Raw genomic sequence first — 13362 nt, forward strand, 5'->3', positions numbered from 1 at the left:
GGATGTCTGGTCTTCTTGTGCGTGTGTGTGTGTGTGTGGTGTCTCCGATAACAAGACCGGCGAGTGTGTGTCTGGGTAGTTTAGATAATGTGGTCCTTTAGCCACTTAGGAAACACAAAGTGGGACAGGTAAATGCAGAAGAGCCACACAATGCCGTTACCACATCACTATGGACCTGATATAAATCCCTCACATGTACATATCATCACCGTCTGTAGTAATGATTAAAATAGAATTTTCCCAGCTATTGTAGAATAAGCCTTTCTGCATGTTTTCCACTATATACCGCACCCACCGCACCTGTTGGGAGCAGGTCACATGCATCAGTCGTCATAGTGATGGTGCGTTCAGATACCTGAGACTGGCAAATAGCTGCAGAGGACACTGAGGACTGACGCGTTTTACCATTTATCATGCCAAGGAAAAGTGATGTGGCTGCAATGGAGGAAGGTAAGTTTAACATAGGATGACTGTTGAAATTTTGCTGGAAATAATTTAATCATTGTTTGAAAACACTATCAGTATTTTGTAAGTAACACCTGCGCATTGTTAATTTCTGAAAGTAGTTGAAACTATTAGAGGGACGTTGACTTCAACAAAGAAAATAATTGTTTATTCTAAGAATGATGTTCTAATAGAAATATTCACATTTTGGAACTAAGAGATAAGTTATACTTAATACTTAAAAATTATTAGACACAGATCACAAAATCTCAACTTTTTACCTGTAATTCACATAGTGCCTTTCTATTTGAACACAAAACTGCAGCTACACTAATGACTGTGGCTCACTTTTGTAGGTATTAGGTCGTAAACCAGATAAGTAAAAATTTGACCTAATCATGCCACATTAGCAACCCATCCCACGAAATTTGACATGTCTCACCATGCTCAATTTCACAATGCGATCAGCCACTCGCCTAATATTGAGTAGGTCCCACATTTACTTCCAAAAAAGCTCTGACCTGTAAAGGCATGGTTTCCACTAGACCTGTGAAGATATGCTGTGATATCTGGCACCAAACTGTCACCAGATCCTTAAAGTCCTATAAGTTGCCGGGGAAGAACTCTATGGATCGGATTTACTGTCCCACATCCCACAGATACTTGATTAGATTGACATCTGGAGAATTTGGAAGACGTCATAAATGGCTTGTGTGGCAGGGTCAATTATCCTGCTAAGAGGCCTCTGCAAGTTTTAACATCCAGTATGGGTCAGTGTGGGCACCCTGATCAGTCTGCAGGTACTTAGACCCATTTGCAACAAACTGCCATGCACTGTGTGTCTTGGAACCTTTGTGTCAGGACATCATTAACTTTTTCAACAATTCGAACTACAGTAGCTCTTCTACTGAATCAGACTACACGGGCCAGCAGTGCGTCAAGTTAGCCCTGAAGCACTTTTGGAAATCCTGACTGCAGACCACTGCGTTCCACAAGCTCTGCAGTTCAGAGGTTGCTCTGAACCAGTTGTGCACCCATCACAAGTGCCGAACCTATAAAAGCTTGAGCATTATGGTCATGTTTTGTCCACCTTATTCATTTCAAATATCAGAACCACCTCTTCTTATAATGAACTCCAGTACAACTCCACTACCCACTTTGCCCTCAGTAATAAAACACATAGTAGAATTATCACCTTTTACATTGGTAGAAGGATGCTGAGTTTGGAGCTGCCAGGCAGGGGATCTAAAGGAAAACCAAAGCAGAGATTTACGGATGTAGTGAGAAAGAACACGAAGTTAGATGGTGTGAGAGGAGAGTGTGCAGAAGACAGGGTTCAATGGAGGAACTATTCGCTGTAGTGTCTCGTGAAAGGGAACAGCTGAAAGGAAAAGAAGAAGTAGAATTATCAGCTTTCAGAAAGTTCAAACCAAAAAACTGAGAAATTATAATTTTGTAAGAGTGGAATTTATGGCAGCACCACTGTAACGGATTGCATTAAATTGCACAGGTGGTCATAATGTTATGTCCGATTGGTGTATATCATGAGTCCATTGTCTGTTAAGATGGTTGCCAAAAGTTGTGTTTTGTGTTTTCCCTCAGTTGGCATAGAGATAGATGGGGAAATGAGTGACAGTGACGGTGAGTTGATAAAACAGCTCAAACATAATTTGAAAAAATGATTATAGTAATGTCGTCTAACATAATGCTTAGAACACTAAATGTGGTAGTTTTCATCTTTTTTTGGGTCTTGATGTAGATGATGTCCCCAAAAGAAGAGGAAACAGGCGGCAGGCAGCTGGAAGAGGAGGTGCAAAGGGAAGAGGCCGTGGGAAAAGCAATGCCAGTGAGGATGAAGATGATGAGGATGAGGAGGAGGATGAAGCTCCTAGGGGACGCAGGGGGGCAAACAAGAAGAAGCCCACCAAGAAACGTGGAGGTGGCAATGATGAGGATGATGAGAGCGAGGACGATGCTCCAAAGAGGAAAGGAGGACGTGCAGCCAATAAGAAGAAAGGAGGCAAAGCTCATGACAGTGATGAGGAGAAGGGAAAGAAGGGCAAGAAGGGAGGAGGAAAGAAAGGAGGGAGGGAGGAAGAGGACAGTAAGGGTAAGAAGGGAGACGCTAAAGGGAAGGATAAGGGGAAAGACAAGGACGATGACAAGGCCAAAAAGAAGAAGAAGAAGAAAGATGATAGGTAAGTAAAATACAGTAAGGAGGCAAATACCCACAAAACGTTTTTATTGGAACACTGCTCATTAAGTCCCAATACAGGTATAACTGTCATATCTGCAACTGCATCAACACTGATCATACTGGAAGAGAGCGAGATAGATAGATAGATGTAGAAGTATATATACACTCAGTGGCCACTTCATTACGTTCGCCTGTACAATCTAATGCAATCTGGTACAGCAGCTATTCACTGACTTTTACTCAGGTTATAATTTATTTAAGTTGAAACTGTTAGAAAGGTGAGATGCATGTTTTTTTTAACCTTTTTTTGTTTCCATTCTTTTGCCCCTTATGTCCTCCGGTCATAGTTTTACACAGTCTGCTTCCCACACTTAGACCTGGATCCTTCCTTTTTGATTGCTTTGCTCCACCATGTCTCCAAACATACATGATTGTTGGTGTAATTTAACACACACATGGGCCTTCCTCTCCATTCATGCTCTGCCAAGACCGCGTGCCTCTGTTCTGCCAAGCCTTCAGCTCTTCTCCTTGTTAGCTGGGGACATTGTTCTTGATTTATGTTTTGGTGTATGTTGGCTTTTGGACTGTGGTTTAGTTTGTGCTTGGGCATCTCCTGGTCCTGTTCTAATGTGTAGCTCTACTCATGTGTAGCTTCTCTGGTTCCATGGGTTTGCTCAGGGTAACAACTATCCCCCATTAAAATTCATGAAGTGTCAGCCAGTCTTTAACAGGTTGAATACTCCCCTTTTTTTTTAAATGGTAGGGTTGTGCCACTAAAACCAAACTCTTGGGTTGGCGCTAATGACAAAAGCGTCCTGACTGCGGAGAATGGACAGCCAAGCAAATACACTTTGTCCCATGAGCAAGACCTTTAGAAACTGGCTGTCAAAAGACTCGACAGAAGGTCCCCAGTTTGAATTAGCGGTGGAGAAGCTGAAGGACTGACTAAATATGAAGCAACTGGTAATTGTTGGTTCACTGTTTGGAAGCTTTTGACACAAATAAATATGGCTTCTGTTGGCCAAATCCTTTTTTAAATGTTACCTATAACATGTGATTGGGTTAAATAAATTATAAAACAGTTGCTCAGAATATAAGCTGCCATTATTTTTTAGTTTGTTCAATAAAGTATTTATTATAAAATTGCATCCCATACTTCCTGTGTATGTTTAGGTTTTTGCTGTGTATTTCCCCCTTACAGTCCAAAGACATGCAGTTCGAATGACACATGAAGTGTTTTCTTATTTAAGTTTGTTTGGCCTTTCTAACTATTTCAGTCTAGACTGATGCCCTGCAACAGCTGGGAGATGATTTGTCATTAAGTTTTGTCCAGAGATTGCTGTTTACTGAGTTTAGTGATCTGTAAAATGTCTCACCAACTATTGGATGGATCGTTATGAAATGAAATGGCACAAAATGAAATGCCACAAAATGAGCATTATCATCGCTAAAGATTGTAAGTCTTGTTTTCTTGATCTGTTTTTCTCTAACACCCTCCATCTTTTCTCTTCGCCTTTCTGCATCTTTTCTCCTCCAGTTCCACTGATTCCAACACAGACTCCGATGAGGAGGAGGAATCCTTGTCAGAGGGAGAGATGGCTCAGTTGATGGAGAAGGTGGAGGAGAAGAAGAAGCTGATCGCCAACATCAGGAACAAGCCATGGAGGATGAAGCGGAGACTCACTCTCCTCAAGGAGGCTCAAGAATTTGTGGATAAGTTTGAAGGAGCTTTGGGCAAAGGAAAAGGCAAGAAGTGGTACGCCTACAAAGTGATGATGACAAAGGTTAGGCACAAAGTGAAAACTATCTTTTCCCTGCTATTCCTGTTATTGTGTGCATGTGTTTTCTTGTTATCACTTTCCTCCTTTTTCCTCAATCAGAAATGGATCAAATTTCAAAGGGATTTTGAAAACTTCAAAACAGCCTGTATCCCATGGGAAAGGAAGATCAAAGAAGTGGAAAGTAAGTTTTCAGTTCATTTCCAGCACAAACATGCTCAGCTGAAAAGGTCAACAATAAAATAATCTTCTCAATGTTTTCAGGTCACTTTGGGTCATCTGTGGCTTCTTACTTTATCTTCCTTCGCTGGATGTATGGCATGAACCTGGTCCTTTTTGGTTTTACTTTTGGACTGGTGGTCATCCCTGAGGTGAGGTTTCTACATTGAAAGTTGTAATTGAAAGTATCGCTCTCGCAGTTTTCAAAGCATATGACATATGAAATAATTACAGTTATGTTAAAAGTATTAAATAAGTGTAAGTAATTGTAAAGTCGAATAAGAATTCAGTAGAAAACAAATTACTTTTGCAGGTTGATCGGAATCTCTGCACTACTAGTGGCAGGTAAATGGTTAACTTGTTTTTATTTCACAGGTCCTGATGGGCCTTCCCTATGGTTCTGTTCCCAGGAAGACTGTCCCCAGAGCAGAGCAGCCCACCGCCATGGACTACTCTGTCCTCATGGACTTCAACGTGAGTCTGAAATAGAATGAAGCTGAAAATGATCAGATTTTCATTTAACAAGCTTCTTGTTACTGATTAGCGACACATAATTGTAAACTACTAAAGAAAAGTTGAGAAACCAGGCACATTTTATAGTCTAAAAATCTTCATTGAATACACACAAAAAAGTTTTTTATTAATTAGTTAATAATTAGCCTTGTCATTCCTATAGTTTTAGAGGGGACTGTAGGTAAATTTAACATACCGTATTTATTTGCTTTTCTTGGAATAAAAGCCCTAATCTGACAGATGCACAAAATAACACGGGGGACAAAAGACGAATAAAAAATACTCTGTAAAGTCTTGTTTTGTTTTTCTTAGGGATACTGCAAATATTCAGTCTTGTTCTATGGATATTACAACAACCAGAGGACCATTGGCCTGCTAAAGTTCAGGCTGCCTCTCTCCTATCTCATGGTTGGAATCGGCACCTTCGGCTACAGTCTGATGGTTGTGATCCGCACGTGAGTGTGCAGCAATGTCGAATTTATGCTCCTTGTTTTTAAATAGATGCTAAAATCTATTAAACTCCAGTTTTGATCATTTGAATTATCTAAATTGGGGAAAATGGTTTGAATTGGATTAAATGTTACAAAATAATTTAGCATCAAGATGAATGATGTATTTATGAATATGCAAATTTGCCGTTTCTGGTGCAAATTTGAATATTCATTTCAATAATGCACAGGTTGGTCTGTCTACATGTCAAAACAGAAGGCTTTTTTATTTTCCAGGATGGCAAAGAATGCTGATGTTGGCGGTGGAGATGGAGAGGAAGGAGAGTTCACTTTCGCCTGGAAGATGTTCACCAGCTGGGATTATCTGATTGGTAATGCAGAGACCGCAGACAACAAGTACGCGTCCATCACCACCAGCTTCAAGGTAACTTTGGCAAACACACAGTCTATCGGATGAAGTTATTACAGTGAATCTGTGTATGTGGCTTCATATGTTAAGATCTGCATTACTTGCTCTCTTTATAATAAAATACAGAAAGGCTTATTATTTGATTTGATGTTTTTATTTAATGCTTTACAAAATTAAAAAGAGTGTAAATGAAATTTTTTGTACCCCGTTTGCCAGTGTGTGAATACCTTTACCAATATTATAACATTATTGTTAATTTGTGGGAGAAACGGTACCAAACCATCATGATCCCAATTATTACCTGGAATACTTGTGTTTGGTTCTGCAAAATCAGTAACAAAGCAGTGTTCTCAGGACACCTGTACTGCCAGACGACGTTTTACAGTCTCTACTTACTCTTAAACCTCTACATTTTCTTCCCAAGAACAGGAGTCCATTGTGGATGAGCAGGAGAACCAGAAGGATGAGAATATTCACCTGCGGAGGTTCCTCCGAGTCCTGGCTAACGTCTTGATCACGTGCAGTCTTGGTGGCAGTGGCTACCTCATCTACTTCGTGGTGAAGAGGTCTCAGGAGTTTGCCAACAGGGATGACCTCAGCTGGTACGAGAAGAATGAGGTATTGGTGTTTAGAAGGTTCTGATTTATAAACCCTTCTGATTTATAAACCCTTTTCATAATAAAAGAATACATTTATAAATGTGATTTTGTTGGCTCTGTTCCAGTTGGAGATCATCATGTCTCTGCTGGGTCTGGTGTGTCCTCCCCTGTTTGAGACCATTGCTGAGCTTGAGGATTACCACCCTCGAATCGCCCTCAAGTGGCAGCTTGGACGCATCTTTGCCCTATTTCTGGGAAACCTCTACACCTTCCTGTTTGCCCTGTTTGACGAGGTCAACAGCAAGGTATTGTAGCAGTGTGTGTGTATATGTGTGTGTGGTCTCCTTACAAATTGACCCTCTGGACAGTTTCTAATGGGTCTCAATGATAAAAAGATATCTCCTTTACTGGGATGTTTTCATTATGTTGAGAGGAAACATGCAAGCGATTGGCTTCTTTGTTCTTCTTAGTTAGAAGAAGAGAAGGCCATTAAAAACGCCTCCATCTGGGCGATGAAGGAGTACTATGCCAACTATTCACGCTTCATCAATGACTCTGAGGTCACCCCACCCCCCATGAACCCAGCTGATGTCATCAGAGGACCCTGCTGGGAGACCGCTGTTGGCATAGTAATAAAAATACAATTCTTTTGCACTTATTGATGAGGAATGCAATAGAGACTATATTAACTATGAGTTATTGTGTCTTCATGAGTAACTTGTATGATATACATTTTCTAAGTAATCGGTGCCTCAATTTTATGCTGTCCATGTTCCAGGAGTTTGTAAAGCTGACCGTGTCAGACATCCAGGTCTCCTATCTGACCATCCTGATTGGTGACTTTGCCAGAGCTGTCATCGTCCGTTTTCTCAACTACTGCTGGTGCTGGGACCTGGAGGCTGGATTTGTAAGTCTAAGGCTGTGATTCAAAGGTTTTTTATCAAAGGCAATGTGAACTGTATTGCCACGTTTTGTTTAAGAGTAGCTATAGTTCAGTGGGCAGTGAACTGCCTAGACCTACAATCAGCTGGACATTATTATATGGACGTCCCGGTCTCAAAAATCATTCCAGTGTACTTCAGCCCTGTTGAAAGTACACATAATTCCATCTGTATCCCACAGTAGCAATAATATGCTTTTCGATGTTAGCAAACAGCTGGGAGTGGCAGAAAGTTCAAATATCCCACTAAGCAAAGACAGCGAGACCCAGCATGTACAATACTAATATGCTAAAACTGAGGCTTCTGGATTTGAATTAAACCATTATTCATTTTACTACTGTCAAACTATTGGCTCTACATGCAACTATCATTTTATTAAACCCTACATTCACAGTAGTCTACAGTGGGACTTGTCTGTATCAAAAGAGCGAAACATAGAGTTACACATACATTAGTGCATTATAAGAAGATGTGGTTCTATGCTTTCCATATTTTATTGGGTGGCCAAAACATTAGAACCACCTCTTCTCGAAGTGTCACAAACTTGAGATTGTGATTCCTTATGGCATTTATTTTGTCCCATTAAGTCCCATATTGATACGTAAAAACTGTCTAGTAGCCTAAATAACACGAGTCTCAGTAACTGTAGACAAAGCATATTTGAACAACACTAAGATCATCAACTCTCCAACATAAAATGAGTCATTGAAATTGGTTGAAAAATGTAAAGGTTATAGTACCTTTTCTCCAGAAAACTAGAGCTCCTGCACTTATCTGTATTTGTTTCAGGCTTTGCCTGATCCTATTTGGGGATGACACTGACATATATTCCAGTGGGCAATCCAGCATCTATGTGTATTATATTTATAAATCCACTTGTTTAGCATGTGATAATTGTCATTTAAACATTGTACCATCTTAGCATTAGCATTTAGACTGAAAAGGATCAATTAGATTATTAGGTAACATTTAAATAAAGAGAATACAATCCTTGTCTTTATTCCCTTTTAGCCATCATATGGAGAGTTTGACATTAGTGGCAACGTTCTTGGCTTGGTCTTCAATCAAGGGATGATCTGGTACAAACTTTATTTATAACAAACACACACTCAGTCACCAGTGTAATTAGTAGTCCTGTGTTGTGTGGGGGTGTGTGTGCATGTGTGTATGTGTGTTTACATGCATGGATGTGTGTTGCCACATGTGTTTAGTACCTGGTGTCCTTGAGTCACTTGAGTCAAACTTTTAATAAAAATGACTTTCACCGGTTACAAGTTACACAAAAAGTCAAACCATAAGTGAACAGTGGCATAATTATTATCAATGGATTTGAAAACAATCAAAATGTACTTAAAATGTTAGTTTTAATGTAACGGTCAGGTATAAACCATGAAAGAATTACAATCATTGACTTATGCAGTATCAAATGTGCATGTGAAATCTCTAGTTGTGGGCCATGATACATAAAACAAAACAGGTGTGGTCAAAAAACATTTAGTAAGTTCTTCAAAAGAACTTACTTATAGGGCAACTTTGCCATATTTCAACTTCCGTTATATGGCTTTAGTTTAGCATTTACATTCATGCTTTTAAATTTCCTTCTTACTTTTTTGTATTCTCTGCTTCTAGCTGAAAAATTCCTCTAGATGACATCGTGCAGAGGAATTTTTCCATCATTAGGAATTCAGAATATGTCATCTGGAGGAGCCCTGAAAAAGCAGGTTGACCCTAATTGCAAACTCCACAGTGTGACCAACAAGACAACATAATCAGAACTGAAGCTTTTTTTAAGTGATTTCATCTGGAGGCATTTTTCAGCTAAAAGTAGAGAGATATTTCAATGTGGGGAAGTCAGAGGGAAGTTTAATGGCATTCATTTACATGTACTAATCAAACTATATCCAAAAGCAGACTGTTGGTCAAGTTCTAGACCACTAAATATCTGTGAGAACATGGAAACCATCCGTGAAGAATTCTCGTTCTCTGTAAAAAACGGTTATCCAGATAAAAAAACAGTGTACAGGACAATCATGAGAAAGTGTCACCCGAGTAAACAAAGAGGGTTTATCCCAAAACTTCTAACTACTTGTAAGTCAGATAGTGTTTGCCAAAAAGCAGTTGCTTCACAGTGTAGACGGACTCAAAGCATATGTCAAAAATATCCCAACACTAAGCAGTGAAATTGTCTTCCTCCTCTGTGTTCTTCTTTTGCCGAAATTCCCAAATTCCTCTGAATTAATTTAGGCTGTACCGCATTTTAACAGGAAGCCTCTGAAGTGTAAGGAGCTGTAACACAATGTCTGATCTTGTTACATGATGTCATGCAATTAGGATGGGTGCGTTTTATGCTCCTGGCCTGGTTGGGATCAATGTGCTCAGGCTTCTCAGCTCCATGTACTATCAGTGTTGGGCGGTGATGGCCACCAATGTCCCACATGAGAGAGTCTTCAAAGCTTCCAAGTCCAACAACTTCTATATGGGTCTGCTGCTTCTGATCCTCTTCCTCAGTCTGTTACCTGTTGTTTACACCATAATGACCCTGCCACCTTCTTTTGACTGTGGACCCTTCAGGTAACACATGAAATAAAGAATATTTCTCATTTCTACCACTAAACCTGTGTAAACGTTGACAATGTTGATGTTTGTAGTGGGAAAGAAAAGATGTTCGACGTAATCATGGAGACAATTGATCTGGACTTGCCAGCCTTCATGGGGACAGTCTTCAGCTACGCAGCCAACCCGGGTCTCATAATACCAGCTGTACTGCTCATGGTGTGAGTGGAGAACACACACACTGTGCTTCACATGAGCTTTTTCTCAGTGTTGTCATTTTAAGTTATATTCTAAAACTAATCCACATTGGAGATTGCCAAACAAAAATACACACATGTGAATGTGCGATTCCTCAAACTAAATTTTTTTGTTGTTGCACAAGACAAAAGATTGCAAAACTACCCAAACAATCTCTTCTATACAGACTGGCCATTTACTATCTGAACTCAGTGTCTGAGGCCTATAAAAACTCCAACGTGGAGCTGAAAAAGAAGATGCAGATGGTAAGTAGGGAATGCAGACAAAAATAATGTACGCTATTCAAATTCAGGCAGGTATGATTCAACATGGCACAACAGTTACTAAGTGTCCGAAATGTCAATTGATTGCTCACTACTGAGTGAGCTACTTATTGTGCATTATACAGGAAGCAGGGAATGAGTGAATAGGGGGTGATTTTGGACACAGATCCGCTGAGTAATGATTGCTATGAACAATGGGGCCCTGCTGATTTTGCTCTTCCTCCACCTCTCTCTGTCCAGGCTCGCGATGAAGAGAAAAACCGAAGGAACAATGTCGACAGCACTAACCAGGTTATGAAAGACCTGGAGGACCTGCTGCCAAACAAATCTCTTATCCCCCCTGCTCCTCCACCAGAGCCTGGTCGGTTAACTCCTACACTGCCAATTGTCCTATGCATATGCAATGATGTTAAATTTGCTAAATCTTGTTGGTCTTTTATTTTTTCTTCTGATATTGTAGAATATCTAAAGGAATGCTAAGATTATTTGTATCTGTAAATTTATTACTAATCTGAGTGTGTTTTCACTACATCCATGCTGAAATCGTTCGATGTTATGCAGCCATTAAGGCAACTAACAGTCGAAAATCCCTTTTTTTTTAAACACATCACTGTCTTTCTCTTAACAGAAAAGAAAACAGAGCCTGAATCAAAGCCGACCAAGACCAAGCCAGGGTCAGCCGGTAAAGGTGTCAACCTGCAGAAAGATGTAGCTCTGGCAACGCCTAACCCCAACGCCCGCGGTCCAGTAAACCGGCCACCAGGGCCTAGGGGACATGGACCGATGCCGGGGCCAGGTGCCGGACAGGGCCGAGGCCGTGGGAGAGGACCCCCTCCGAGATAACAGTTTGTTGACAGTGAATTCCTGCAGGATGTGTTACTTGCTTTGACAATCTCAGTTAATTTTGGAGCTGGAGACAAAACAGGCACTCTTCTTCTGTCTTCATATTTACTTCCCGACATCACCAACAGCTTCGAGTTTGTCTGAGGTAATTTTAAAGATTTGCAGCCATATAAACATTATGGCAATATAACACAGCGCTGTAAAAACCTGGATTTGGCTTTATAATTAATGAAAATGACAGTTGTTGATTTATTTCTGCCCGTGGGTCAAAAAATACCAAAGTTGGGCTTGTTGGGACACAAATGAGACATCTGTTTTTAACCATGAAACTTAAACATAGGTTATCATTGACGATTGTAAATTTAATTAGCTTTCTTAGTGACAGATGGAGTCTATTAAAAACACATATCAGGACTCCTTAGAAATGGTTTGTCAAAAAGTCTTAAAGGGCGACTTCACTTGTTTTCAACTTGTATCCTATGGCTCTAGTTTGGGTATTACAATGTTTCCAAACTCGTCTGGCTTCCCTAAATTTAAAAATATGTGTATTCTTCTAGCTGGAAAACCCCTCTAAATGACATCATCTGGAGGACGTTTTTTTTGATCATCGGGGGTTCAGATGATTTTATCCAGAGGGGTTCGGAGCAGCAGGTCACACAGCACAACAGCCTCAAGATTCTGAGCAGTGAGATGACACGATCTAAACTAAAACAATTCTCTGGATGATGTCATCTGGAGGCATTTTCCAGCTAGAAGCATGAGAGTATTTTATTATAGGGAAAGCAGACATTTTTTAGTGTCATTCATATACATTTATTGACTGAACTAGAGCCATATGAAACCAGTTGAAAATGAGTGAAGTTGCCCTTTAACTTATGGTCCACCTAATAGCTTCCAGTTTTCAACTGCATCTCAAAGTCTTTATAAAAGAGTGGTGTATTCTGTCATGGAGATGACTCAGTATCTATGTTCTCGATTTTTCTACATATCATGATGAAGACCGCAAGATTCAGTTGAAAGTAAATGTTTGTAAGTGAATGTTGAGCAAACTGCTACAGGTTCCAACCTAAACCTCCACTTAAAACATTGTTCAGTTGGACAGTAAACCCCAATCCTATATCAGTAGTTCTTCAATCTGTAGTTTACTGAGGTAACGGTCACAACTGTACTTTTGCTTCACCATGTGTTCTCTGGTAACTCACAGGTGAAATGGACATAACCATATGTAACATATGGTGCATATGAATGGAAGTGCAGAGCATTGTTTACTATGGATCTTAAAATAATACAAATATTAATAATAGTACAATTATCCTCTGTGCTGATACATAAAATACTAGCCCTCAGTGCCTTCGTCAACGCCTTATTCTTGCCTGTATTTACCTGCACAACAGCTACAGAAAATTTCTGTTTCCGATTGGCTGGCAAATTAAATTACTAATGTCAGGACAGCTCGTAGACTGTTCACAACAACACACCACAGCCTCCTGCAAGGTATGAAGAAGAGGATGTGCTCACTACTTGTGGTCCCTATTAAACTGTTAATCTAGGATGTATAAAGCTCCAGGGTGTACGATACTCGGTACACATAAACATGGGGAGAATAAATAAAGGCCAGCTGTAATGTTTTATTGTTGCCGTAACATGCGGATAAAATGGGGGTTCAACCTCATTTTTGAACTAGTTTTGAACCATGACTAGATAATCCCTGTTAAAAGTGTCAATATTTGTTGATTAAGCAACAATTTTAAAAAAATATTGTACCTAAACTGTAACTATGTGTAACAAGAGGACTGTATAAGAAGGACCACTTTAATTTACAGCCTGCATACCCCGTAGATACTATGTAACTATGTGGACCATGTATATGTATTTACCCAGTAATTACAGAGGAAG

General features: G+C 39.9%; 1 protein-coding gene across 2 annotated transcripts; it reads left to right on the forward strand.

Moving 5' to 3' along the window:
- Positions 1–413: 413 nt before the first annotated feature.
- On the forward strand, positions 414–12961 carry tmc2a (transmembrane channel-like 2a). Of its 2 annotated transcripts, none has more exons than XM_067483179.1 (19): positions 414–450; positions 2047–2089; positions 2232–2642; positions 4179–4425; positions 4522–4603; positions 4684–4790; positions 5014–5112; positions 5464–5606; positions 5877–6024; positions 6439–6627; positions 6734–6913; positions 7079–7237; positions 7387–7515; positions 8561–8628; positions 9881–10120; positions 10198–10323; positions 10527–10605; positions 10864–10984; positions 11252–12961. In XM_067483179.1, the coding sequence occupies exons 1-19, from the start codon at positions 414–416 to the stop codon at positions 11464–11466; spliced, it is 2823 nt and encodes a 940-aa protein (XP_067339280.1). In that variant the 3' UTR covers positions 11467–12961. The 2 variants fall into 2 exon arrangements, with proteins under 2 accessions (XP_067339280.1, XP_067339279.1); XM_067483178.1 differs by having other exon boundaries at positions 2047–2085; positions 2204–2642.
- Positions 12962–13362: the final 401 nt, after the last annotated feature.

The sequence above is a fragment of the Channa argus genome, chromosome 18 (assembly GCF_033026475.1).
Source record: "Channa argus isolate prfri chromosome 18, Channa argus male v1.0, whole genome shotgun sequence".
NCBI lineage: Eukaryota > Metazoa > Chordata > Actinopteri > Anabantiformes > Channidae > Channa > Channa argus.

What these genes read in the sequence shown, in the direction of transcription:
- tmc2a (XM_067483178.1), top strand. Translation starts at nt 414, where the DNA reads ATGCCAAGGAAAAGTGATGTGGCTGCAATGGAGGAAG. An exon ending in CTGATGGTTGTGATCCGCAC is followed by an intron (nt 5,607 to 5,876) that starts GTGAGTGTGCAG and finishes TTTATTTTCCAG; the next exon opens with GATGGCAAAGAATGCTGATG. An exon ending in TTCAATCAAGGGATGATCTG is followed by an intron (nt 8,629 to 9,880) that starts GTACAAACTTTA and finishes TCATGCAATTAG; the next exon opens with GATGGGTGCGTTTTATGCTC.